The sequence below is a fragment of the Colletes latitarsis genome, chromosome 2 (genome assembly GCF_051014445.1).
Source record: "Colletes latitarsis isolate SP2378_abdomen chromosome 2, iyColLati1, whole genome shotgun sequence".
Taxonomy (NCBI): Eukaryota; Metazoa; Arthropoda; class Insecta; order Hymenoptera; family Colletidae; genus Colletes; species Colletes latitarsis.
Genome location: NC_135135.1, coordinates 11980919 through 12008176, shown reverse-complemented (window position 1 = coordinate 12008176; position 27258 = coordinate 11980919). Strand labels below are relative to the sequence as shown.

At 38.6% G+C, this 27258-nt stretch overlaps 1 protein-coding gene across 4 annotated transcripts in view; it reads right to left on the bottom strand.

Moving 5' to 3' along the window:
• Nucleotides 1-27258, bottom strand: part of LOC143348371 (uncharacterized) — a 69152-nt gene that overhangs the window by 18771 nt on the left and 23123 nt on the right. For 2 of the 4 annotated variants that reach the window (XM_076778520.1, XM_076778528.1), the window contains exons 2-4: nt 18720-19445; nt 15563-15793; nt 3436-3561 (exon numbers count right to left, since the gene is read on the bottom strand). In XM_076778520.1, coding sequence (XP_076634635.1) covers nt 3436-3561; nt 15563-15793; nt 18720-19023 — 661 coding nt within the window. In that variant the 5' untranslated portion in view covers nt 19024-19445. Of the gene's footprint in view, nt 1-3435; nt 3562-15562; nt 15794-18719; nt 19446-20429; nt 20790-27258 lie in introns of those variants that run through there. The other 2 variants (XM_076778510.1, XM_076778537.1) reach the window with 2 other exon arrangements.

Below are 27258 nucleotides of genomic sequence, written 5' to 3'. Positions count from 1 at the left end.
AAGGTCGATTGTTAAATTGGAAAAGCTATTTACCCATACTTGGGAACTTTTCTCCCAGAGATCTTGAATGTACAGCCGAATCGAGTAACGCGGCGGGGTTAAACTCGGTACGTAGACGTCGATGGTCGCAAACCGAGCAAATAACCGGGAACCTCGGTAATTGTATGTCCCAACGGCGGCGTAGCCGCGGAGAAACCGTCGGCCAGCTCGAGATGCAACCGGGAAACTTCGTAGGCGTCGCCCTCGCAGCACAATATCTCCGCGGCTGAACGCCGCAGCCCTTTATCAATGTTATGGCGGCCGGCAGCGGTTATAAATAATGGCAATTGCGCGAAACTTAGCTGGCTAGGTGTAACGGCCGACCGGCGGGAACCACACGCTCCGGGCCATTTCAAACTTGCGGCTTTGAATGCCTCCTGGGGCGCGGCGTTCGCCAAGGAGTTACGCGCTCGCACCACCGACGGGACTGTTGCTATATATAGTACTTATGACATTCGAACAATTCGATAATTAATTGGCAGAGTGTTCAAGGACATCGGCCTTCTCTGTTCATACCAATTTAAGGGGGCAGTCTGATGAGAGACCTCAAAAAAATCAATTCCTTTTTTATTTCATTTCTTGAAAGTATATACAGGATTTCTACTGATCCTATGACTAGTGTACGATAAAACTGGACCATAAATTGCTTATTTAATTGAAAATTAATTTAAATACAGGAGGTTCGCGTAATTACTAGCCAGCACTTTTTCTTAAATAGTTGTTTTCTCTAGAACTAACTACGGTATCGACTTGAAACGAAATTCGTTTTCAAGGACGTTTGATCTTCCATTCGATGAAAATTAAAAAATTTTTTAACATTACAGAGAAGGATATTTTACGAATAAACATCAAAACACAATTTTCTACACATACAGGGTGTTCGACCACCCCTGGGAAAAATTTTAATGGGAGATTCTAGAGGCCAAAATAAGACGAAAATCAAGAATATCAATTTCTTGACTGAGGCTTCGTTGAAGAGTTATTAAACAATCAAATTAAAAAATTTCAAACCGTTCTAAAAAAATTATTCTCGGTTACAGGGGTCGATTACAAGCATTTTTGGTCAACAGACATACCCCCGAAATCCTACTCAGTTTCGAGAAAAAAATTTCTTACCGAAAATATAATTTCTGGGCAGAAATGTCTGCCCGAATTTTCATGTGAATCTTTGAAACGTCATAACTTCTGAACGGATTGGACGATTTTAATGTTTAAAAAAGCAAACTACGCGTATTTTGATGGAGAATATGTACAAATAGCAAAAATATTTGAAAAGTTGGTCCTTGACTCCGCAAAATGAGAAAAACTCCATAAAAATGGTCCAATTTTCAAACAGCCATAACTCCTACAATTGTGAATATATTTCAATGAAACTTTTTTCTGAAGTAGAGCTCATAGATACCTACAAAAAAAACAAAATTACTAAAAATGAAAAAGGAATTTTTAAGAAAAATCGACAGGGGGTAGGTGCCTACATTTTTCGGCGAAAAAAAAAAATTTTAAATCATTCCAAAAAAATTATTTTCGGCTACGGGGATCAATTACAATCATTTTTGGTGAATAGACATACCCCCGAAATCCTACCCACTTTCGAGCAAAAAATTCGAGTAAGTGCTGAAAGTTTTAGGTGAAAAAAAAGACTTTCGAATCGTCTTGGAAAAATTATTTTTAGTTGCAAGGGTCAATTGCAAGCATTTTTGGTCAACAGACATACCCCCGAAATCCTACTCAGTTTCGAGAAAAAAATTCCTTACCGAAAATATAATTTCTGGGCAGAAATGTCTGCCCGAATTTTCATGCGAATCTTTAAAACGTCATAACTTCTGAACGGATTGGACGATTTTAATGTTTAAAAAAGTAAACCACGCGTATTTTGGTGGAGAATATGTACAAATCGCAAAAATATTCGAAAAGTTGGTCCTTGACCCCGCAAAATGAGAAAAACCCCATAAAAATGGTCCAATTTTCAAACAGCCATAACTCCTACAATTGTGAATATATTTCAATGAAACTTTTTTCTGAAGTAGAGCTCATGGGTACCTACAAAAAAGTATTAGGCAACTTTTCTGTAGAGCGTCAAACAAAATTACTAAAAAAGAAAAAGCAATTTTTAAGAAAAATCGACAAGGGGTAGGTGCCTAAATTTTTCGGCGAAAAAAAGAAATTTTAAATCATTCCAAAAAAATTATTTTCGGCTGCGGTGGTCAATTACAATCATTTTTGGTGAATAGACATACCCCCGAAATCCTACCCACTTTCGAGCAAAAAATTCGAGTAAGTGCTGAAAGTTTTGGGTGAAAAAAAAGACTTTCGAATCGTCTTGGAAAAATTATTTTCGGTTGCGGGGGTCAATTACAATCATTTTTGGTGAATAGACAGCTATCGAATTCCTAACCATTTTCGAGAAAAAAATTCCTTACCGAAAATACACTGTGCAGTCGAAAATGTTTCTATAACTTTTTAACGAAGCCTCAATCAACAAATTGCTATCCTTGATTTTCGTCTTATTTCGGCCTCTAGAATCTCCCATTAAAATTTTTCCCGGGGGTGGTCGTACGCCCTGTATATTTAAGAGTATACTGTTTAATTTTGACAGATAAATGTCAAGTATTGTGGATCATAGAACACTTTTTGTATAATCCTCGCTTAGTTTAGCACATTTAGTATATATTCGTCGTTAAGTAAATTGCGAAAATAAATTATAGTATGAATACTTATTTTAAAGGGCTCTTCATCCCCTATCCGATGGGTATATCAACTATTATTACCTATACTGTTTTCTATGCTTATTTTGAAGCTTTGATCTTTGAAGTCTGATTGAAAATGAATTTAAACTTGTATACAGGATGTTTACGTAATTACTATGCCACCATTTTTTCGTAAATAATTGTTTTCTCCGGAACTATGAAATCGACTTGAAACGAAATTCGTTTTCAAGGGTGTTTTATCCTCTATCAGATGAATATTAAAAATTTTCGATATAGTTTATAAATATGCACATTTGGAGTAAAGTTATTAGTCTTCGATTCTCGTTGTAAACGACATAGAAGATTTTTACAGCCGTGAAACCAGAAACCATGGCCTTCAAATATAATTATCGCGTGTACAATGATCCAAAATAATATTTGTATCCCTCGTTTCTATCGTTGCATATTCAATTCACAACACAGTTTACTGAAGATAAACGATTGTCGATAAATCGAAGCCTCAGGGAAAACTAACTGAAAATGTATTCTCTAAAAATATACAGGTTGTCCCAGTAATCGTGGTAGAACCGGCGGACAGTTATTTTATTTGTTCTATCGAGCCCCTAATTTTGACGGTTCTGCCAATCTCGCGGACTTACGGTCTAAGCAAAGTATAATATAAATAATAGATAATAACAATAATGCTTACAGTGATACTCACTGGTCTTGGATCGCGGTTCCCGCGGCCCGTCCACGGTCACTTTGATGGCCTTGGTGTACGTGGCGACTTGGGGTGGTGTCGTGGACACGGTGATCGTCAGCGTGAAGCTCTTCCCTGAAATAACGGGAAGGGAACGTTACTTCCGTCGCTCATTTTTCTTCCGCGTGGATCGTCGTCGATTCGCGGACATTGAAACGGCGCCGGAAGTTCGCAAACGTGGTTAGCAGGCTGAAACTCGGTGGTAACCGAATTAACCGTCGGTAATGTATCGAGGGCGTCGTCGACGGTGACGGTGGCCAGCCGACGCGACCGAGCCCGGTGAATGGGTGCGTGAAGTTATATTAAAAACCCTGTTAAACGCGTGTCACGCCGTAAACCAACCTCCCCTTTCGCATTATACAACACTGGACAAAAATACAAGACGTTTGGCATATTCCTATATTTTGTATATTTAAAAGAAAAACTGTTTTACGTTTTACACACCCTCTACAGGGTTGTTATTAGTAACCAATATTTATTTCGTAAGCAGTAAGCGTTAGAATAAAACGAGGGGTGATAAAATTTATGTAGACTTCTAAAATTAAAATGGAACTTCCAAAAAATATTTGCCATTTATCAAATACTCGTTCTTAAAATATTGCAATTTGTGGAAGTACAGTGCAAAGAACCGCTTTATTGTTATCTAGTCATCTGTATATTTGTCGTTGTCTTTGTATTATTCTATAGTTATATATGAATACGGAGAAATGGATTTATATATAACTATATGCAAAGTCATATAAAGACAGAAATGAAGGAAAAGTTTTGCATATTTTTCAAGAATTTTTTGTTAATAATGTAATAGAAGTTCAATGTGGCTTTCGTGTGCTCTTTACGTTTTCTATTTTTTCTAATACTTACTACTTATGAGAAAAATTTAATAATAGCGTGAGCACTTTATTCTATACCCTACCAAAAATAAATATACTAAATTTTAAATTCGAAAAACGTACAATAAAATTTTTTAAGAAACAGAGTCAACTTTGGTAAGAAATTAGGAAACAGTAAAGTGATTGTTTATTTGACCTGACAGGGGCGAAGATTGGTCGCAAAATTGAGTGGGCCGGAATATTAGAAGATTTTTGTTTATTTTAAAACAATAGATAAGTTATAAATATATTGTAATTTTTTCTATTGTAATTGTTTCTAGGACACAAGATATGAATTGTTTAATGCACACTTACATAAAAAATTTTGTCAGCATTTGTTGGATTTTTCGAGGTCCGTGAATGACATTAATAGTTTAAAAACTTAAAGTCGGATAATCGAGGATTCACTGTAAAATTGGCAATTCTTTTACAAAAATATTTGACCAAATGTAAAAGCTGTATATTGGCAATTAATTGTTGGGAGTGAGCATATAATGGAAGAGGGGAGACCAGATATCTAGTTCCACCATCAGTTAGGATCATGTTTATTTCAGCAATATCATAATTACACATAATTGCTCACGAGTATGAGATATTATCCATCTGTGACATGTAACATCACGAGTTTGAAATTCTACGTTTGTGAATATGCTATGGACAATACGTCGACAATAAAAATATTTGCTGAGATAAATTCTACTCGCCTGGAAATGGTCGAGCGAATCGTTAGTAATCTAATACTATTGAAAATATGCACTTGCACGATATACGTTACGAAATTAGTAATAATAGAAAAAAGAAAAGTTAATTCGTAACGAATGGTTGGAAATTATTAGATCAACGCTTGACTACTGTTGTCACTATATCACCATTTATTAAACTTATTCAGATTGTTTGGATCTGAAATCTAATCTCAATGTACCTTACACTGTCCATTTAGAATTTACTCGAAACTACTATGGAAAGAATAATCGAATAGTGGCCAAATTTGACCAAAAAATGAAGTCCGAATTCTAGGTTTCAAAGTAATATTTTAAATTTACTTTCCAAACAGTATACAGGCTGTTCGGCCACTCCTGAGAAAAATTTCAATAGAGGATTCTAGAGGCCAAAATAAGATGAAAATCAAGAATACCAATTTGTTGATGGAGGCTTCGTTAAAAAGTTATTAAGAATTAAATTCAAAAATTTCAAATCGTTCTGGAAAAGATATTTTTAGCTGTGGGGGTCAATTACAATCATTTTTGGTGAATAGACATACCCCCGAAATCCTACTCAGTTTCGAGAAAAAAATTCGAGTAAGTGCTGAAAGTTTTGGGTGAAAAAAAAGACTTTCGAATCGTCTTGGAAAAATTATTTTTAGATGCAGGGGCCAATTGCAAGCATTTTTGGTCAATAGACATACCCCCGAAATCCTACTCAGTTTCGAGAAAAAAATTCCTTACCGAAAATATAATTTCTGGTCAAAAATGTCTGCCCGAATTTTCATGCGAATCTTTAAAACGTCATAACTTCTGAACGGATTGGCCGATTTTAATGTTTAAAAAAGCAAACTACGCGTATTTTGATGGAGAATCTGTACAAATCGCAAAAATATTCGAAAAGTTAGTCCTTGACTCCGCAAAATGAGAAAAACCCCATAAAAATGGTTCAATTTTCAAACAGCAATAACTCCTACAATTGTGAATATATTTCAATGAAACTTTTTTCTGAAGTAGAGCTCATGGGTACCTACAAAAAAGTATTAGACAACTTTTCTGTGGGGCGTCAAACAAAATTACTAGAAATGAAAAAGTAATTTTTAAGAAAAATCGACAGGGGGGTAGTGCCTAAATTTTTCGACGGAAAAAAAAAATTTCAAATCGTTTTGGAAAAATTATTTTCGATTGCAGGGGTCAATTACAATCATTTTTGGTGAATAGACATACCCCCGTAATCTTGCGCATTTTCGAGAAAAAAATTCAGTAGGGGCGGAACTTTAAACGTTAATAACTGTTTAACGAAACCTCCATCAACAAATTGCTCTCCTTGATTTTCGTCCTATTTTAACCTCTAGAATCCCCCATTAAATTGTTTCCAGGGATGGCCGAACACCCAGTATATTCCAAGTAATTATGCGTCAAAGTTTTGTCCAAGACCGATGAGAGAACAATTTTTTTTCGAAGGTTGTTTCATTATTAAGTAGAGCTGGATTGATGGGGCGTCTTCGAAGTCAAGGAGGGGTCGTTTCGATGAAACGCTCGTTAAACTACGGACAATGTTGCGTAAAAAAAAGCGTCGCCACGCAGAACACGGTGGTTGCACACGCAGAGGTTCACCGCAATTCCACGTGCACCCTCTTTCACTCTTTTTCTCGCCCCCATCGTTCCTCACCCCGGGTGGATCGCTGATCGAATAGCTCTCTCTTTTTCGCCCTTCCCGACGTAGCGGAAAACGCTAAAAATGGACTGTTATCGTGTTCGACACGTTCCGATGATTTGTATCGTCGAGCAAAATTGATTGCCTCTTTGGAAAGCTATTGGTTTTCAGAAGAAAATCGATAGAAAAGAGGCATAACACTTTTGGAAATAATTCTATAATATACACTACTGTCCATAATTTGGGGCACGGGTGAAATAAATTGTGTTAGAAGATATACAAATCGGCTTAACGATGTGGCGATAATGTATTTCCTGGTACGATAATATTAAAAATAACAACAGACTTTTTTTTATAGATTAAATAAATCATATGTCACTGGGAAGGCTCCCTTTGCCAATTTTTATGACACTGCTTTACAAATAATTTATCAAATGTTTTTATCGAAGTTCTCCAAACATAAAAGACTACGTCAGATTAATAAGTACGAATTTAAGTATCGAAATACTGATTGAGTTGGAAGAAAGAAAGATTTAAATAAGCCAATTACTATTTATTACATCTTATTGTCAAAGGATCATTTATTTGCTGTATAAATTGTACTATAATTAATCACCAGCTTTCCTTGTCAGTATAATTATAGTAACGTGGAACTTTATTTCTGTGAAAAATTTAGGAACTATTCTGCAGAAACATTTAATTCTGTGTAATCATATTAATTGTCACTTAAGGGAGGAGGATTTTCACCAAGCTTGTAAATTTAAATTGAAAATATAGTGAATCATTATGATAATGTAGAACTTTATTGCTGTGACTTTAGAAACTATTCTGCAGAAACATTTAATTCTGTTTAATGACATTAATTGCCACTTAGGGGGGAGGGGATTTTCTCAAAGTTTGTGCTTAAATTTAAATTGAAAATATAGTGAATCATTATGATAATGTAGAGCTTTATTGCTGTGATTTTAGAAACTATTCTGCAGAAACATTTAATTCTGTTTAATGATATTAATTGCCACTTAGAGGGGAGGATTTTCTCGAAGTTTCTGCTTAAATTTAAATTGAAAATATAGTGAATCATTATGATAATGTAGAATTTTATTGTTGTGACTTTAGAATCGATTCTGCAGGAACGAAATATTTAATTCTGTTTAATGATATTAATTGCCACTCAGGGGGGAGGGAATTTTCTCTAAGTTTGTGCTTAAATTGAAATTGGAAATATAGTGAATCATGGCTTTAGGTGTTCCGTCAGCCTAAGTTCCTGCCCTTCGACGTCCACGGGACTGACGCGAAAGGAAGACAGAAAGAAAGAGAGAAACTATCGGAGGGGAATAATGGCGAGTGTCGAGCGTGGCCACACGGTGGTTCACCACGCGAGCTTCTCGTTTTCCAGCAGGGGATCCCGTCAGTTTGTTGCAAGTCACGGCATCCTCCTCCACGACCTGGCAAACCTTTTCACCTATTGCGGGGGTTCGTGGTTGCACAGTTAGGTAGGTACACGTAGGTATCACCCTCGGTGCCAGTCGCCATGGAACCATTAAAAGTCGTCTGACTATTTCGCTCCCACCTAACCCCACCCTAACGAAAGCTTCCTTCGATTTTCTCCAAGAACCAGTTTAGGAGGAAGACATTCTGTTCCTTGGTGTTCGACGCCACTTATTTTTGCGAGCTCGAGTGTTGGTATTTTGTAAATTTCGAGACGGACAGCCATCGAATTAGGAAATAGTTTGGATTTACTAAATATTTCAAGGACAGCAGAAGTCTGCTTTTACAATTGCTAGTGAATCATTAGAATATCATATATAAAAATTTAAAAATTGTTCTACTATTTTACACATCCCAATACCATTCTAACAAAAGCTTCTTTCGTGTTTGAGCCACTTATTTTTATAGGCAGAAATATTAATGCCTTGTAAATTTGGGGGTAGCTAGTGATCGAATTAGGAAGAGATTAGATTATAACAAACATGAAAAATATTATGTTATAACGTATAAACATTTAAGAAAACCGAAAGAATGTCTTAGATAATTTTTCAACGAAGGAACGATATTGTATTAATGTTTATTTATTGAAAACAGTCTTTATGAATGACCTTCGCAGCTTTAAAACGAGATTTCAATTAATTTCAGCCGACTACGCGTATCAAAATATTGAAGAAAATTAATTGGACCACGAATTTAAAACATCTGTATATGGTACAGGCACAGAGAAAGCTTCGACAAAGGAACAGAATGGACAGAATTAATTTCTCTAATTAATCGTAGATAATATGCTCGTTTTAAAATTATACAAATGTAATTGGAATGCGTTTTAAAATAACACATTATTACAAGGTACAAGAGCATAACGTTTCGAGTAAATAATACCCTCTCAACGATCGTTTAACCAATACAAATACTTACACGTTCAGTTTTCTGGACATAAAATTTTGTAGTACTGTAGCGTATATGAAAACAACATGCTTCCTTAGAAAAATAATATGAAAAAAAGGGAAGTATTCTTAGTTAGAATTATTAATAGGTTTTAAATATTTTTTATAAGTTTTTCATTGTTCGATAAAGACGATTTTTTGGTTACTTCTATTTAAGATTTTTCTTTTTCCTAATTTAAAAGTCTAAAGTGTGACACAAAGATTCAGGTGAAATATGTAATAAGTTGTACAGGGTAACTAGTTTCAGAGTTGGGCAAATTTTATTTACGAATAACGAATTGATATTTTAAATTCATTCGTAAACTAGCTTTTACATATTACTCTGTTCGCCTAGATAACGATTTAAAAAATCCTTCTAGAGATTCTAAGTTACAAATGAATTTACGAATAAAACATAAAGGCTGGTTAGTTAACGAATGAATCTAAAAATTATATTCGTTGTTATTAACGTTATTATCATTTCTTTCTTTTCTAGCATTATCATGTTGAACTGGACTTTCGGGTAAATTATTTAAATGTCAAGTGCTTTCGTTTTCTATACACGAATTTTTTCCGTCGGCCCAAAACATGATTATAAAATTTCCTTTTGTGAGTATACAAACATAAGTTTGTGTGGTTCTCATTTTATACTAATTACAACATTTCTTTCGGATCATTGTAAAGTTTTTCTCATTCTAAGCTAATAGAAACAAAAACAATTGTAACCAAAAACTATGAAGTCCCAAATTGGCATCTTCTATAGTACTCTATGAGTTTAATCGTTATTCTATAGCTGCTGAGGTTTCTCGGAACATTCGTGCCATTTACAAAGGTTCTATCGCTGGTCGACTATCTCAGACGCATGAGGATCGTTTGGAAGCTCTGCTTTGTAACGACTTATGACAATCAACTCGCGAATTAGCAAAGGAGATGCATTATCAGCATCAAACGAGAGAAGAAGAAAAAATATCAGCGGACTACTGAAAAATCGCATAAATATGGACCGACTCGATACTTTAGCAAAACCCATCCGTTTTTATTCTTAGCATCGACGAATGGTTTTTACCGGCACGCACCTATAAAATTAAATCGCTGGTAGACTTTTAGAGGCCACGGCGGCACGATCGAAAGAAAATGATGATCGTCGGGGCGAAAAGTGTATGAAGAACATTAAGGGGACAAATTGAATTGGCACCGGGTGCGATTGGAAAAGAGAGACAGCGGTGGAAGTGCATTGAGATCGATTTCCTGATAATGCTCGTTAGCATACGATTCTCTGGGAAAATGTGGACCGGCACGTGTATGCACACAGGCCTACCGTGTGGGCGGGTAGGCTGTCGGGGCCGTTGTCGAGCCAATTAATTAATTTCAATTTTCCCCAAACGAATCGCAAATGCGCTATTGTACTCTGATAACGAATTGATTATGGTCAGGATGAACTGCCGCCAGCGACAACGACCACCTTTCCTGGTCCTCGGGAATCAACGCCGCCTGTTTCACCCCTTCGAACACACACCCACTCATCTCCCACCAACGTTCGGGCGACTTTTGTCAAATATAGTTGGATAGAAATCATTGTGCGAGCCACGAATACCGTGAAATTATGTTCTCTGTTGGCAGAAAAATTAGTTTGCTAGTCAATGTAGGGTAACTACCCCGGTAGTCAAAATAAAATCTCCTAGAAATTAATTGGAACAATTGTTTGTATCGCTGATTAATTTAAATTCTTTCCTGGGGCATTTACTTTTTGCACTGGATCGATTAAAATGAATAGAATTAATATCCATTTATTTTGAAAATTGTTTTAAATGAAATGTACCAAGGTGTTGTAGTAATAGAGCTCTTGAAATTCACACTCGGTCTTCGAACGCAATGAAATTAAGCACAACGATTCGTAATAATTATTTAGTTCTTAGATTTAGCCTAAAATATAAACAAAATCATATGAAATGAGGCATTTATGTCATTGGTACTAAAAATGTTTGAAAATAGAACTTTGGTATGAAATTAATAACACTGTTATAGCACTGTTATTCTTAATATTTAAAGAAAAACTATACCAATGTATTTAATATTCCTCTAAATTTAATGAATATATTATAATTATTATAATAGTAAAAAAGTTCATATACACTCGCTGCGGAAAATAAGTTAACACTGCAAAAATAATATGATTCAAACAATGATAATATATTTTATTTTAAAGATACCTCAGTTGTGCAGCGAAGTGCAACTTTACGAAATTTTGTTCAAACATATTTCGTACAAAAAGTAAATAAGTAGATGGATCACTACTTGCGGAAAGTTGACGATTTTATATAAGAATGTTCATAATTCAAAACTCAATCATATTTCTACGTTTGTCATAATATTAAAACAAAAGTTAAGGAAACCGTGTGTGCATTTCTTTAAATAGGACAACGAAATCTATTAGTACTCAGAGTTTCTTTAGAAAATGAAATTTGCGAACACCTCGATCCCTTTCTACCTAATATAAACATTTGGCAAAGCATTTTCGGAGAAATCTAGTCATTGATTTGACTGCTGTTTTAAAGCGTCGTTTTGGGAAAGGGTTTCCACGAACTTTGTTCGAGTATCGAGTGGAATTCGTAGGAAAAAGAGGGTTAAGAAGCACTGGGTTCAGACCACTTAAAAGTGTTCTCGGTTCGAGGAAAACCAAGCACGTTAGTCGAGAGCTTTGTAATATCGATGATAAGCTATGGCCCCGTTCCTGCACGTTCGGCTGTAATGCCAGCTCCATCACCGCGAAGTCTACCCCGAAGGTACTGGATCGTTTCCACCCCTTCAACCCTAAGCCCTATAACGAGATAGATCATTTGAGCGCTTACAGTTTCAGCCAGGAGTAGACGGGTATCCTTCAACTTTGCTCTTGCGAATATACCTATCTCATCTGGCGACGGGATCGCGCACAACCTGGCGAAACAATTTCCGTTCGCCTCGCGAAAAGCTTTCTTTTTCCCCGTTTTCATCGTAATCAGCCTTGCTATAAATAATTTTACAATCGCGGATCGCTCCGTAAACGTACATTTTTATAGCGTGTAAACGAATGGGATTTTGAATCTCGATGATCCATCTTCAGGTGGCTCAAAGCAAATAAATTCTAGCTCAGTTTTACATATCTCCATCTTGCATTTTGTATTTTTCTATTAATTAGTGGGTTTTCATTCTGATTTAATTTGTATTTTACTTTTTATTCTCGTGCACAGCTTTGTTTGTTCCAAAGAGGGCTTAAAAATGTTTCGAACAAATCGGTTTTTAGGCGGTTGTAAATCGTAGTATAAAAAATTTCAAAGGCAATTTTTTCGGATAAAGGAGCGAGGTCTTTTTTAAAAAATAGTTCATTTGTGACTTGGCAGAATCGTTACTGATGGAAGAACGAGTTCTGTAACCTGCAAATGACCTTGACCCCAACAATTTAAGCGAACAACAATTAAATTATTGGTATCTATGTTAGTGAATCACTTTTACAATTTTAAACGAATCTGTTCTAAACCTAAGATTTTCATGTTATAGTTATAGTTTAATGTTTTAAGTTGAGAAGACTGTATATTCATATTACATCGTTTCATACATTTGAGTTTCGATAATGTGCTCATTTTACGTTCTTCCTTGCCTAATAATAATAGACATGAGATTTTTATTTTACGTTTATTCGCACAGTACACTGTCACAGTTTGGTGGTCTAACTTGGGAAGACTGTATATTCATAATACATCGTTTCGTACGTTTAAATTTCGGTAACCTGTCCATCATGCATTGTCTATCATCGACAAACGGTTTCTTGCTTAATAATAATATTCTTAATCAGAGTCCAAGAACGATTCCAGCTCCGTCTCTGAACCGAGTGGAATCGAGTTCTCCTGTCACATGCACACACAGGAACGGCCTCGCGTTCGACAAACGAGAGGATCATTAAGGATTCGCTAGAGTTCGGCGCGCATCGGTTCCCAGGGAATATTCAAGGAGTCGAGTCCTAGGAATCCTGATGAGAGACACTTCTCTTACATTCTTCATCCTAGCTTATGTTAATTCCGCGCTCGACGAAAACAATTGAGAGCTAATCCCAGACAAATGACTGACGCCCTGTGAACCCCCCCGCCCAACAAGGGAAAATTCACCCTCCCGTCGGGATAGAAAATTCAGGCATTCCGTGATTTTCGAACGCCCTGTTTCCCTCGCGCAACCCTAACCTCCCACGCATGCTTCCACCATTCTAGCATTCAGTGGCGAATTAATCGGGAATAAAATGTCGGCGATTCATACTTGCGAATTGTGGGTGTAAATATTACAAGAAAGATGAAACTCGTTAAATGAAACGAAAAAATTCGATAAACACGCGTAACGGATCACAGTCTACAGAAAATTATGAGTTTGGTACCCAAAGTCAAATAACGTTGAAATGGCTGTAAAATGGCTACGGTTTACGGGACGACGCAATATTACGGCAGTGACTGAGATTGTTATAAACGAGACCGTTATGAGGATTTTGAGAAAGAAATCAATTCTACTAGATCTGCTCGCATTATATCGAGAATAGTCATTTATCGTTTACGATGGGACGTAATATTACGTCAATAACTGCGAACATGTTAAACCATTTATTCAATAACAACGATTCTAAGGAAAATGCTGCTGGAGATGAGTCAATATTTATAGAAGAACTAATTCACTACGTATTCATTTCAGTATTATGAAGCTTGTTTTAATTAAGTCGCCTAATTATAATTAACTTGAAATACTATTAGATGTTGAGATCACAAAGATATTATGACATCGACGTCAGTGAAATATAGAAAAATGTACTAATTCATCAGTTATCATTTATCTTTGTCAAAAACATATCGTTTTATGTGTAGACGTAATATTACGTCAGTTGTTACAAACATGTTAAACCATAATCCTAGGTAACAAAGTTGCAAGGAAAATTCTGCTAGAGACAAGTATATGAACAAATTCTTCGTTGCGAGTTTAATATTATAAACCCTAGTTGTCCAATCTTAATGAACTTGAAATAATTTTATTAGCAGATGCTAGACATTAGGATGATAAAAACATTGACACAGACCTCACTGACTTTTGAAAAGGTATACTCTCTCGATTATAATCTATTCCTCAGAAAAACACGTCGTGTTACGTCTAAGGTAATCATCTGTCACGTCTCTCGACGTAATATTACGTCCATAGTTACGAATATGTTAAAAGATATACCTGGATAATAAAGTTCCAAAGAAAATACTGCTAGAGATAAGTATATGAAAAAAGTAACTACAGAAAAAATTCTTCATCACGAATTTAATATTATAAACCCTAGTTGTCCAATCTTAATGAACTTGAAATAATTTTATTAGCAGGTGCTAGACATTAGGATGACAAAAACATTGACACAGACCTCACTGACGTTTGAAAAGCTATACTCCCTCGGTTATAATCTATTCCTCAGAAAAACACGTCGTGTTACGTCTAAGGTAATCATCTGTCACGACGTAATATTACGTCAGCGGCTAGAGACGCGTTAATCGAGTTCCGGCTGTGATTGGAGAACTGGGTCGCGACCAGCTAATCGGCAGTGTTGAGTTCAGAAGAGAAGGCTAGACAAAATAGCGGCCCTAATAACGTTAATTAAAAGCTAACTGAAACCTCAATTAATATCAGCCGCCCCTGTTTCCAGGGGCGCGGCTCGAAGAAGGCGTCCTTTTCCACGGCGCGTCTGTTCCCGAATCGAGACACCGAAGAAGGAAAGTAAAGAGGAGGTTGCTCGGTGGTGGTGCGGACAAATAAAACCCATTACCCACTCCAAGACGTCCTCGTTGTCTCCTCGAATCCTCTCGCACACCAATCAACGTCGCCAACCAACCCCTGCGAAACGTCCAATTTCAACCCCCGGCCCCAAGAACCGTATACTTTTCCTCAAGGAACGGAGGAAAAACGAGGGTGTCTCAAGACGTCCGCGACCTACCCTTACTACGAGGCTGAATTCTTTGACGGGGACTTCCATTCCACCCCAGCGGGGTTTTCTTCCGCGTCGCGGTCTGTCAACCGGGGATCAACAACTTCGCAGTTTCATGAATGAACCGGGGAAGAAACGAGAGGAAACGAGACGCGGGATCACTTCGCAAGTTTCTTTGGGAATGTATGACTGTTTAACGAAGTTTCAGCAACTGCTGTTCCGGTCGTTTGAGAACGTTAATTTACCGGAAGTAGCGTTCCAAAGATTACGGCCCTTTCTTCAAACAGGACTGGAGAACCGAATATTGAGTTAGACTGTAGTTTCGCGTGGAACGATACTCGAAGGGCCCTATAGTCGAGTTCTAGTGTCTCTTAATCCTTCTAACTCGTAAACCGAGGAATATTCTCGATCACAAACGGTCCAAGCGCGATTTGTGTTAGACATTTTCTACCGTGCGGGACACTCACCTCTACCGCTTCTCCCGACGAACCTCAGATCGTTGAACTTGGCCACCTGATTCTTCATAAGGGCGGTCGAGTTTCTCAGCTCAGCACAGCAGTTCTCGTCGTTACCAGCACGAACAGTCACCAAAGTGCCATCGCCGACTTCGCCGAGGGCCACGACCCTGAAAGCCACCGGAAGCGTCTTGTTGGACCGCCAGTGAGCTGGCAGAACACTGCACACCAAATGGGGTGACCCTGTAACACGTTCGAACGCGTTCAAAACTCGTGTTGCCGTTTTAAGATTGCTCAAACTCGAGCCTACTTCTCAACACGATGCTTTGGACAGATTCAGATAATTCTTTTCATCTCTTAACATAGGATTAATTTAAAGCTTCTGCCAAACTCAGCTCAACGCTGTAGATATGGGAGTAACAAACGTGGATTAACCAGTTGTCCGTGAGATAGCAATCACTTTAATTTGGAATATGACATCTAATTTACTAGAGTCGTTGAAATAGATCTACAAATTTTGTGACGAGATTCTCACCTCGCTCTATATCTGGTGAGTTTCTAGCATGGCAAACTGCTCTAACCGTCTGATCGGCATTATCACCCTATCCGTATTGTCATGCGTTCTAATTACTTCTTAGCAACGTAGGTGCGATTACTATGGCCGAATGTGAATGGCAAGTGTAGAGCAATCAGAGAAAATTAACTCTTATCTAACGTCTATTCCTTTATCTTTGATTTTAAGTTTCATAAAATTAAGGTAGGAAATTCATGAATACTGTTTGAAAAATATTCTTTTAATAGAACTCGAAATGTTCAGGATTGTTCGATAAAACCTTTGTGTTTTATAAGAAATGATCAACTGACTATTGTCTACAAGTCACCGGATATTTTGCAAATTAGGGTACAGATACTAATTTCTGAAGCGACCTTATTATTTTGCTTTGTTACATTTATTCTTTCCAAGTTACTACTTTATAATAAATGCGTTCGAAGTCGTGGAATATATTGTAGAGAAATTCGAATGAAATTAATAAAAAAAAAAATAGTAATGAAAACAATTATCGACAGAATTCGACCAATTATTTGAACAATCGTTTCTAAACGAAGGTTTCTAAACTCTCAGAAAATGAAAATTTTATATGTATAATATGAGCCATAACTTTTCATTTCATTTCTGAAGTTGATTGCTATGTACCTTTGTTATGAAATTTTGTTTTGAATTTAATAACCCACAGTATAGAATACAATGGGTCTCTCAATAAATACATAGGAACATCTTGTGACTAAGTGCTTTTGTTCCGATATACTTTAATATTTCATTTACGAACACTGATTGCACGTACTTTTATTAAAACCTGTTGCGTTGACGAGTACATTCAAATGTAGTTTTTCTTTTAATTAGGATATTTATATTGTGACATTAATCAAATTCAGTATAAATTGCTAATAAATAATATTTATAAGTTCTGTAATCTTGAGTATGGAATCTGAAACCCAATAGATAAAAACACAATATTTTTGAGATATTTACGTTTGAAGATTTTCAATACATTTAAGAACTTTATCGATGAAAAAATTCGACAATTACTATTGTGGCTCAGCAGTAGAATACCTGTATTCTCAAATCTTCTGGTCGACCAAAAATATTTTTTCTTTTTATTTACATTTATTTGTTGCAATTAATTAGATTGTGCGTGAAAACATCTATACGAAAATAGTAAATGAATTTTGTCGCAAACATATTTCCGTATGTATACTTTCATTTGCAGTACGTTTTAAATTTCATTGCGGCGTAGAAATCACAAAAATAATTCATGTCACTTTCTATAAGAATGCTAATTATTTGAAATAAGCGAATTATAGAAGAACAAAAGTACACAACTTTTTGTAAAAATAAGGAAAACGAATTCGAGAAACATCTTACACATCGAATAAATGCAGTTTCATTGCATCTGCACTTATTCTTTAGCAGGTACTTTCATTTTCAAAACTGTCATAAATATTTGTGTACGTAATTGACGATATATTAACAAATGAAAACGAATTGCATTTTCCCTCGACGAAATATCTTTCTCTTTCTATGATATAATTGCAATTCTATATTCTTTCGATAAAATTTGTTATTCGACGATGAAAATAAACATCACAAGGTTGTATCTTTTTCGAAAAATAAATTTTGTTTAACTAGAGAGATTTGAACCTCGTTTTACACTAACACTACGGTTTACTGGAGCTAGGCCACACTATTAATTACCAATTCCTTCAATCAACAATGTTTTTAATGGCACTAAAAGACTTTGAACGCGAATAACATGCAAAATATTGAGTTTCTGGCTCTATAATGGTATATTTTCGTAGAAAGGATGTCGAAATCTATCAGTGTTCAAAGTTTTAGGTAAATTGGTGACATGAAGGTATTGTTATCTTCTTGTTCTGAGGCTCTTTTAAGAAAGATGTGAAATTGGAACGAAGGGAAGTTATGGCCGTCTATTTGGTGTAAATAACTCACTGTGCGTCGCAGAGTGGTCCATTTTGCCAACAAGCTTGCCAAAATGTAATGTTTGAAACGTAGAACAGTATTTTGCTATATACAATCCACTCTAACAAATGCTATTTAAAGTTTTAAAATATAGCGATCAGTTATTGGTATATAAATCTTTAAAGTTGGCGAAATTTCATGATTCTTAATTTGCCATTAAAATATATGTCATAATCATTAACTTTGCACAAAAGCAGTGCAAAAAATTTGTAGATTTATTTTAGTACTTCCCTTCTCAAAATATCATACATCGTAGTAATTCTTTTTATACGAAAACAGGAAACAAATTTTTGATCTCAAATATCTTTGAGATATTTGTGTTTAAAGTGCTATATAGAAGTTATTTCTTTGCTATTTCGACTCGAGTTTGTTAACATTAGAACTACCCAGGCGATCAAAATGGCCCATTCGTAATTTCTAATAAAAATTGTAAAAAATTCACTCGACTGGATTTTTTCAAATTTACCGCAATTCTCTACAAGAGAATGAGTAAACGCTTCAAAGTCATCAGAGACCCCTTTACGACCAGTCGTTCTAGAAATCGGAAGACGAATATATCGGGCAAGATTTTGGCGAGATGGACCGCGATGTAAACGGGAATCTAGGCGATGGTAAGCATCGAACTCGCACCTGTTCGGACCAGTTCTCCAGGATGCTCGCTGACGAAGTCCCCCAGGGTCCTCTCCGCCAGGATGTCGTTGGTCATTTTCGTGTAGGCGTCGGTCAAGGGAGAGACGCCCGACTCCGGCGAGGCGGCAGTGCCAGGAGCCGAGGCTCCTGTCAACTGCATCCTACCGCTGGATCCACCGCTCTCGGTGGCAGAGTTGGCCGTTCCACAGCTGGACTCGTTACCGGACCCCCTCACCGTGCCAGCGCCGCTTCCGGATACTGTACTTCCGCCACCGCCGCCGTTGCAACGGCCGAATATATCCATAGGCAGTCAGAACGCCGGATGATACATCCTTCCATTCGGTTCACGCGCTGAACTTGGACCTCCGGAGTATCGTTTGTGGAATCGACGATGTCCTGGGTCAGACGTCTCGGTCCAGCATGGTGGCAACCGACGCTGGACGAGGGTGTCGGTCGCGCGACTGCTCTCCAACTGGTCCGGCGTGCCTAAGGCCTGTCGAGCTGTCGTGCTTCGGGACAACTTTGGCGACGGTTCTTCGAGAACATCGGATACCTTCTCGCTGGAAGTCTCCCTTTCGTCATCTGACGGGCTCGGACGTTCCTTTCCGTTAGGATCGACGGGGAGAAGGAAGTTTGCCACGATCGCGTAACCGTTTCTATTCTAGGCGCCCGTCTCGGGGAAGGGAACCGTACGAACCACGAATAGCGGGGGCGTTCTGAATCTACCTGCAAGCAAAAAAATTCAGGCGTGGTCAGTAGGTCTCCAAAGATAGTTTAACGCGGGGGGAAAAATTGATTTGTAGGGACGTAGGAAAGGGTCGGTCCCAGGAGCATCTCCCGGAGGCGGCAACCCCAAGTCTCGTCGCCGATGCCACCAACCCTTTCGGCCCCTAATCCATTTAACGAAGGCTTCCAGGAGCCTTTATCTCGCGACCGGAGCCCTTTAACCGTGTCTGTCGAGGCACGGAGCAACGCGACAGCCCCGGAATGCAGGGTGATCGCGGTACGAGGGCTGCCGGAGACGGTGGACGAGGAGAAACGGGGCGGAAAGGGTGGAGGCGGAATGGGTTGACACGGACAGGAACGGCTCGCACACTTTTCACGCGGCCGGCTAGTGACGTCACCGTTCATTCAGTAATTTTTGCGCACGTCACCGGGGCTGACACACCGGATCCAGGTGGTTCCAGGAGGGGTTGGACCGGCCGCGGTGGTGGGGACGGAAAAAATAGGGGAAAAAGAACTCCCGCCGGCAGGCAACCCCCACACGCCACACGGGATACCCAGCCCCTACGCACGTACAACCGCGTGTCAAACTGCACGTGGTACGTTACCACGTTGCTCTGTCAATGCTGGAGAAGCCTCGGGATCGAAGGCCTCGCGGACACGCACGAGAATGCAGCGTCGCTCGTCAACGGAGGAGAAATTCGAATCGTTCGAGCACTCGATCGCTAACTATCCACACGTGATTTCGACGCGACGCGCTTGATTAGAGGGACAGTAATGAGCAATCCCGGTTGATTATCGCGGAATAGGCGTCCCGTTCTCGACGAACGTTTATCGCGGATCTGTTCGATCGCTGTCATCGAGCACCGCGGTCGACTCATCCACCGACGAGGAGGGTGCTGCGTCGCTCGACGATCGCGAAAGAACGTACCCAACCAGGCAGCGACGGCTAAGATTCCCGCTTAACTTCGCATTCAAATCTCTTACCGGGTCGACGCCGTGTGTCGCACTTCCGGTGGGAATAGTCTAACGCGGCACGAGCTATCGTTACCGATATCAGTGAACTCTTGACGATTCGTTACGCGACCACAGGACGAATCGGTCTCCACGTCGACACGGACTCCTCCTGGCCAGATTTCGTAATAATCGTTGGGAATAGTTTTCGACGATCGTTCCGTTCGCGAGAGTTCAACGTTTTCATCCAGTACCAGCGCGCAAAGAATCCCATTGAAGACACAATCACTGGTCAACCATGTTCACCATCGCGACCGACGGACTATATAAATGGCACTTGCATCACTGGGAACAAAACCACCACGAGATCGGTCAACGGTAGATCCACTGAGATCCACGGGACGGTGAAACTTTTCCGAAGATCCGTCATCGTCTGTCGTCCGTTCGGGGGATCGTCTACGCGGAAACTACCGAACGAGTCCCGCCACGCGCGACGTCTCCTCCGAAGGAACAGGCCGAGCGGAATCCTCTGGAAACACGGAGGAATCACTTTGGACACGGCAGTCCCGGACCAGCCGTGTTTTGCTAGTCGCAGGCGTATCGTCGGGACACCCGTTGGGGGCCACTAACTATAATTTCGGCGGTTCGTGTGAGGCAACAGCCGTTGACGCACTGGTCCATGCCAACACACGCAGCATCCCTTTCCCCTTTCCCGTTCCCTCTTGCTCCCCTCGGGCACCCCACTCCTTTACGACGTGGCGTCTCTGTTCAGCGCCGGTGTCCTCCTCTCTGTTTCGCCGGCTCGCCTCTCTTTCGTCCCTCTTTCTCTCTCGGCGCCGTTGCTCTTTATCGCTTTATCTCCCACCGGACCCCCCCGTTTCCTCCTCCCCCGTTCCTCCCTCTCTCCCTGCCGCCCACACGCTTCTCTCTTTCCCCCCAGGTCGACCCTTTTGCGGTGTGGCTCGCGTGCGTCTGACGGACCGCCGCGCCGGTGGGAGGGCACCGCTTCGATCGATCTATCGAGCGCGATTCACCGGGAACCGGGAGGACGGACTTTTTTCGCCTTCGACTTGGCGCTGTTGCCCGCGCGCCGCTCCGAAATTCGCGGGTCTACGAGTCGTAACGAGTGGTCGTTGCGTTTAATTAGCCGCCTACCCGGCCGAAAGTTAACGAGGAGACGGCATACACACACACACACACACACACACACACACACGCCTCGTCATTATTGTTCGCGAGCACCGATTGTTTACACGCGTCGAGCGATCGCCAGCTGGTCTGGACGTTCCGACGATCGAGCGGCATTAACGAGATCGTCGACGCTTTAAGGGGCTCGTTCGACTATCGGATCGACGCTTCTTTTCCGTGGGAGATCGATCGCGTCTCGCGCGAGAGACGCGTAATCGTGACGCGGCAAGAAGCAGAGAGATCGATAGTTCGATCTTCCGAGCAGAAGTCCGCGCATCATCGTGCGTGTTTGCCCGCCGGCAAGTCTGCGACCGGTCGGCTATCGTCAGGATATATTCGCACAGGAAATGGGTAGTTCCATTGTTTGCACGTTCGTACAAACAGTGCTGCTGCGAGGATGCACCGGACTGGGTTCTCTCTGTTTGATTTTCGAAAGTGAAGCTCCATTGTAGCGTATAGCGGCGCGGTGTACAGCGCGGCGAGTGTGTCTGCAGGTTTCGATCGACGAAAGAATCGAGAGGACACTTGGAAGGAAGCATGGCGAGAAGATGTTCGAGGCTCGAAACGAGTTCGTTCCTACTTATGGGGATTATCATCGAGCAAACGCGGTTATGGGTTTCGACGATGAACTATTTCGTTTTTCTGGCTGTACATTTTGGAGTAAAGTTGGATAAAATTAGATACCTGAGTGTTTTAAATTTTTGGAGAGGATTTAAAAGTTGTACACGATTTAGGGACTTACGAAGACGCTAGAAAGAAGCACCGATGATGGAAAATCATTTATTTTGAGTGAGTTTATCTATAGTTGTGGGAACACGAGCAAGATAAACGTGGTTTAGATTTCGATGCTGTTCGATGTCGTTCAAATTTTTGGTGATAAGTGATAAGTACTTGAGCTTTTTAGATCTTTAGAGACAATTTAAAAGTTGTTACTTTCTTATATATTTTCGTAATTTACGAAGACACTGAGAAGAAACTAATGATGGAAGGTGCCTGATCAAAGTGAGTATATGCACACTGAAGTTGATTCACATTTCTAAAAAATTGATCCGATTGATCTGATAGTAGGTTCATCGTTGTTTGATACCTTTTAAATTTCCTGGAGACAAACAAAGTCGACAGAATAGGACGAACTTTTGTATATTTAACTCGATTTCAGAAAATGTTTAAATCTAAAGGCGATTCTACTTTCGAAAATGAATTTTTGGGGGTATTATAGATCTGTAAGAACCAAGTGGAAGCCATTTCGAAGGCTTGTTCATATTTTCATAACCTATGAAAGCACATGGAAGGAAGCACCGTTGGTGGAAGGTACATAATTCGAAGTGTGTTCAGCCATACTAGACGGCTTATGAGAAATTGATTTGGTTAACGTGGTATTAGTTGGAACACCGCTTGACATCTTTCGAGTTTCTGGGGATAAATTTGAAAATCCATCGGTTCAAATAGATTGTCTCTGTAGACATCACGATTGAACTAATTGTTGATGCTTCTACTTTGGAATTAAAGACAAAGTTTTAACCTTTGTAGGCTTCTTTAAATATATAATACTAATTCGCATAAAACTTTTACACTCAAATAGTTGCAGACTACGTATGAATCTTCTTTTGAACAAAACGACTAAAAATGTATCATACTAAATGGGGTCTAAAATAAATTACTAAGGTATTTTTATACTGGAAATCACGCTGAACGTGATTGTTAACACAAGTTGTAAAATAATATTCTATTGGCAAACACAGCCATTGTATTGGTCAAATTTAGATGTCAATCGAGTTCTGTAATGTGGAAGTCAAACTTTTATTCCTATAAGAAATCAAAGTAATAAAAAATTGATTTCAATACTGTATGTCTCCAAGCAACAAATTTTGTTTTTTCCTACTAAGTTACGAATTTTGTTCTCGTCGATACATCGATTTTTCAAATAATAAGGTTAAATTCAAATTCTCCACAGATACCTTCTGGACAATGAACATACGCAATTTCTAAATCTAGCTAGATTCCGCGATCCCCAGCCAACTAGTTCAAGCGTTGCAATTTATTTACTTACTGAAACGTAATTGAGAAGATTGTACTACCCTATAGTTATCACTTTGACTGCCACATCATCCATATAAGGGTGACAAGTCTTTTTCCAAAGATTAATTCTGAAACGTTAATGGAAAAAGTTCGTATAGGACTTTAGCGTGGTTACGAAAATAAGTACTAATTTTAATTTACGTAGACAGTGAACGCGTTAAGAAATATAACGGCGAAGATACTCCGCCGCGTGTTTGCGATCGAAGACATTTTTTCAAAGTCCGTGGAACGATCGAAAACCTCGAAACCTCGAACGAACGGTCGGTGGGGAAAGCTCGCGGCCGCGTTGGACCGACGAAACGCGACGAAAACGAGGGAAACAGAGGCGATGGCGCCGCGGTGCCCCTCCAATCTGTCGTTTATTTGAATAACAGCAACGAGGTCCGCGGAATGAATCGCGCGAGCTGCAGAAGCGCCGGTATTCAGCGGCGAGCGATTCGCCGACGAGACGGTGACAAACAGCGATACGCTGGAAACGTGGAAACTGGACGGCCGTCGTCGTATTGACAAACGACCTAACGCCCGTGTGGACCGTTGCGTTCGACGAGATTCGAATTATCTCTGCCGGCGCTTGTCAATGCAAATGCCATACCTACATTCAATTACCGCTCGTCACGCTCCGATCAGCGCGCGAATCGGGGGACCGCGGAATATTCCCGCTCGATTTCTTTCCGCGTCTCTTTCCCCCGCCGCCATTTCTGGCGACGATAACTCGTGCTGTCGTTTTCGGGGAGAGTAACTAGCACGCGGGCAACAAAGACTCGCCACCGACGCTCCATCGTTCCACGAAAACCGGGACACGCGATCTTTTACCTTTTTTCTATTTCATTCGTTCATACTTGGAGCAACCCCTTTGACGAACGAACGAAGCGAAAATAAAGACGAATGCAACGGGGAACGAGAAAAAATGGCTTACTGTGAATATTTAGGGGCGACGATTGCAGAACTTATCAACGTTAATGAATAAGTTATTGATGCTTTAATCTCTCCATGCAACGTTATTCAATGCCTAATAGATGGTCAGATGGAGTAACATTAACAATGTAAGATAAATATTAATCTCGTTCAAGATTTTAAATGTAAAAAGAGTGACTGGAGTTCGTTCAGAATTTTTATGTAATCGGCCCCACCTCGGAGTATATAGTCTCTATTAGGTTAGAGAAATAATTATTATATGGAGACGTTAATAAATAAGTTATTGTTTATTCTCTCCATACAACGTTACGCGATGCTTTTATTGTAAAAATACGCGATGCCTAATAGATGGTCAGATGGAATAATATTAACAATTCAGGATAAATATTAATATCGTTCGTGATTTTAAATGTAAAAAGAATAACTGGAATTCGTTCAGAATTTTTAAGTAATCGGTCCATCCTCGGAGTATATAGTCTCTATTAGGTTAGAGAAATAATTATTATTCGGAGACGTTAATGAATAAGTTATTGTTACTTTATTCTCCCCAAACAACGTTACGCGATGCCTAATAAATGGTCAGATGGAGTAACATTAACAATTCAGAATAAATATTAATCTCATTCAAGATTTTAAATGCAAAAAGAATAAATGGAATTTGTTCAGAATTTTTATGTAATCCGTCCAATCTCGGAGTACATAGTCTCGATTAGGTTAGAGAAATAATTATTATACGGAGACCAGACGACAGAATAGTATTTTAACATGGATTTTCAAGAATTGGAGGCGATTTCGACAGATCAATTACCAATTTAAAATAATTATATTAGTAATAGTTTCATCAATGATTACATTTTTGTTTTATTATACAGTATATTCTAGCACTCGTGGTACAACCGAAAAAATAGATCGGAAATATATAATGAATTTTTTTCACACGAGATTACGTTTTCGAAGAAATCGACTTTGAACATTTCATGGGGCATGCATGCAGTAGAATACTACTTGTATTAAATAGCATGTACACTTGACAACATTTCGAATTCGATTATCTTAAAAACGGGATATCGTATGAAAAAATTGTACTCTATATTTCAACTCACTTTGTTTGTACGTAGGATTATCCCTTGTTAAAATTAAATTGCGAAACGAATATTTTAGAATTACACTCCAGAAACGTTATTTAAATTTCTCAATGTAGCGTGAAAGATACAAATATTTATTGTTTTAATAAAGTACTTGGTATATTGGAAACTTTACAAATATTAGAGTTTATTCGTTCCAAGTAGTTCGTCGTAAGTTTGAAGCTGTGGTCACCAGTGACCACCGTGGCAGTATTAATAGTTTCACAACTGATGAATCTAGTGTTCGATGTAAAATTTTGTTCGAATAACAGATAACCAACAAGATCCACGTATAGTAATTTAATACAACGTATACGACGAATCGATACTAATAAAGAAAATTTTTTAAATTTATAAACGTACATAGGTTACTAGATATATAAAAAGTAAACAAATTTCTTACATTCAAAAGAAAAACAAAATGGAAACATCAGGTGGCAGGAATATAAAATGATTGCTCTTTATCTAGGGATCTAATTTTTTTGATGAAAGAGCTATTATACTTATGTACAGAAGATTAGTAATTTTCATTCTATTTTATTCATTTCAGGGTTGAATTTGTATTTGTTCTTTTTAAAATAATTTTAATGGAGAGCTTTTGAGAAAGAAATTTTAAGTGTTCGATAAAGCGTTCGTGACAACTGATCAACGTTTACGGTGATCTTTCAGTCTATAAGGATCCCTAGATCAACGCAAAACACCGTGCGACGAGGGGATGAATAACAGTAATTAATGGTCTCGCTGTCGATAAATGACCGTTGTGGAGGAGCGTTCGTGTCTGCGCTTCATTATCGAGTAGCACTTTTTGACGAGCATCATGGTTTCAGTAAACTACCCTTTACTCTCGATTTTCATTATTTCAGATGCCAATAAACAGAAATATATTTCGGAGTGCACGGGATGTGAAAGTTTAAAACTCTCGACCCAATTACACTCTCAATATATTCCTCGTTATTATATAAACGAATAAAAAATTATCTTCATTATCAATCAGTTTGAGTATTTTTCTATTATAGTATCATCCAAAGTTGGACAAATTTTATTCACAAATAACACAAATTTTAGATTGATTCATAAACTAACAAATGTACGTTTCATTCACAAATCTATTTGTAAATTAGAGTTTATTAACAAACTTTTCAAACCAATATTCAGATAAACAAAGTCGTGGTAGAGAACTAGTTTACGAGTGAATTTAAATAAAATTTGCCCAATTTTGGTATGCATTCAATTTTAAATATCTTCGGTAAAAAATAGTTGTAAGAAAAGGAGTTGGGAATAATGAAAAAAGAAATTATCGTTAATGAAAAAATTAAAATCGAAATGCATAATAAAAGGTACCTACAAAACTATGTTAAGTATTGATGATAGCATGTGAATAGTGGCACAAAACAAATTATAATCACGATATGAGTTTAAAAGATTAGAATACATTTCGAAGATGTCAATATTATTAATTAACTTGATAGAACCATAATTTTATAGGATTTCTTTATTATATATTTGTGACTTATTTTCCCCATTGAAAAATACTTTTTATTGGAATCTCGTTTTCT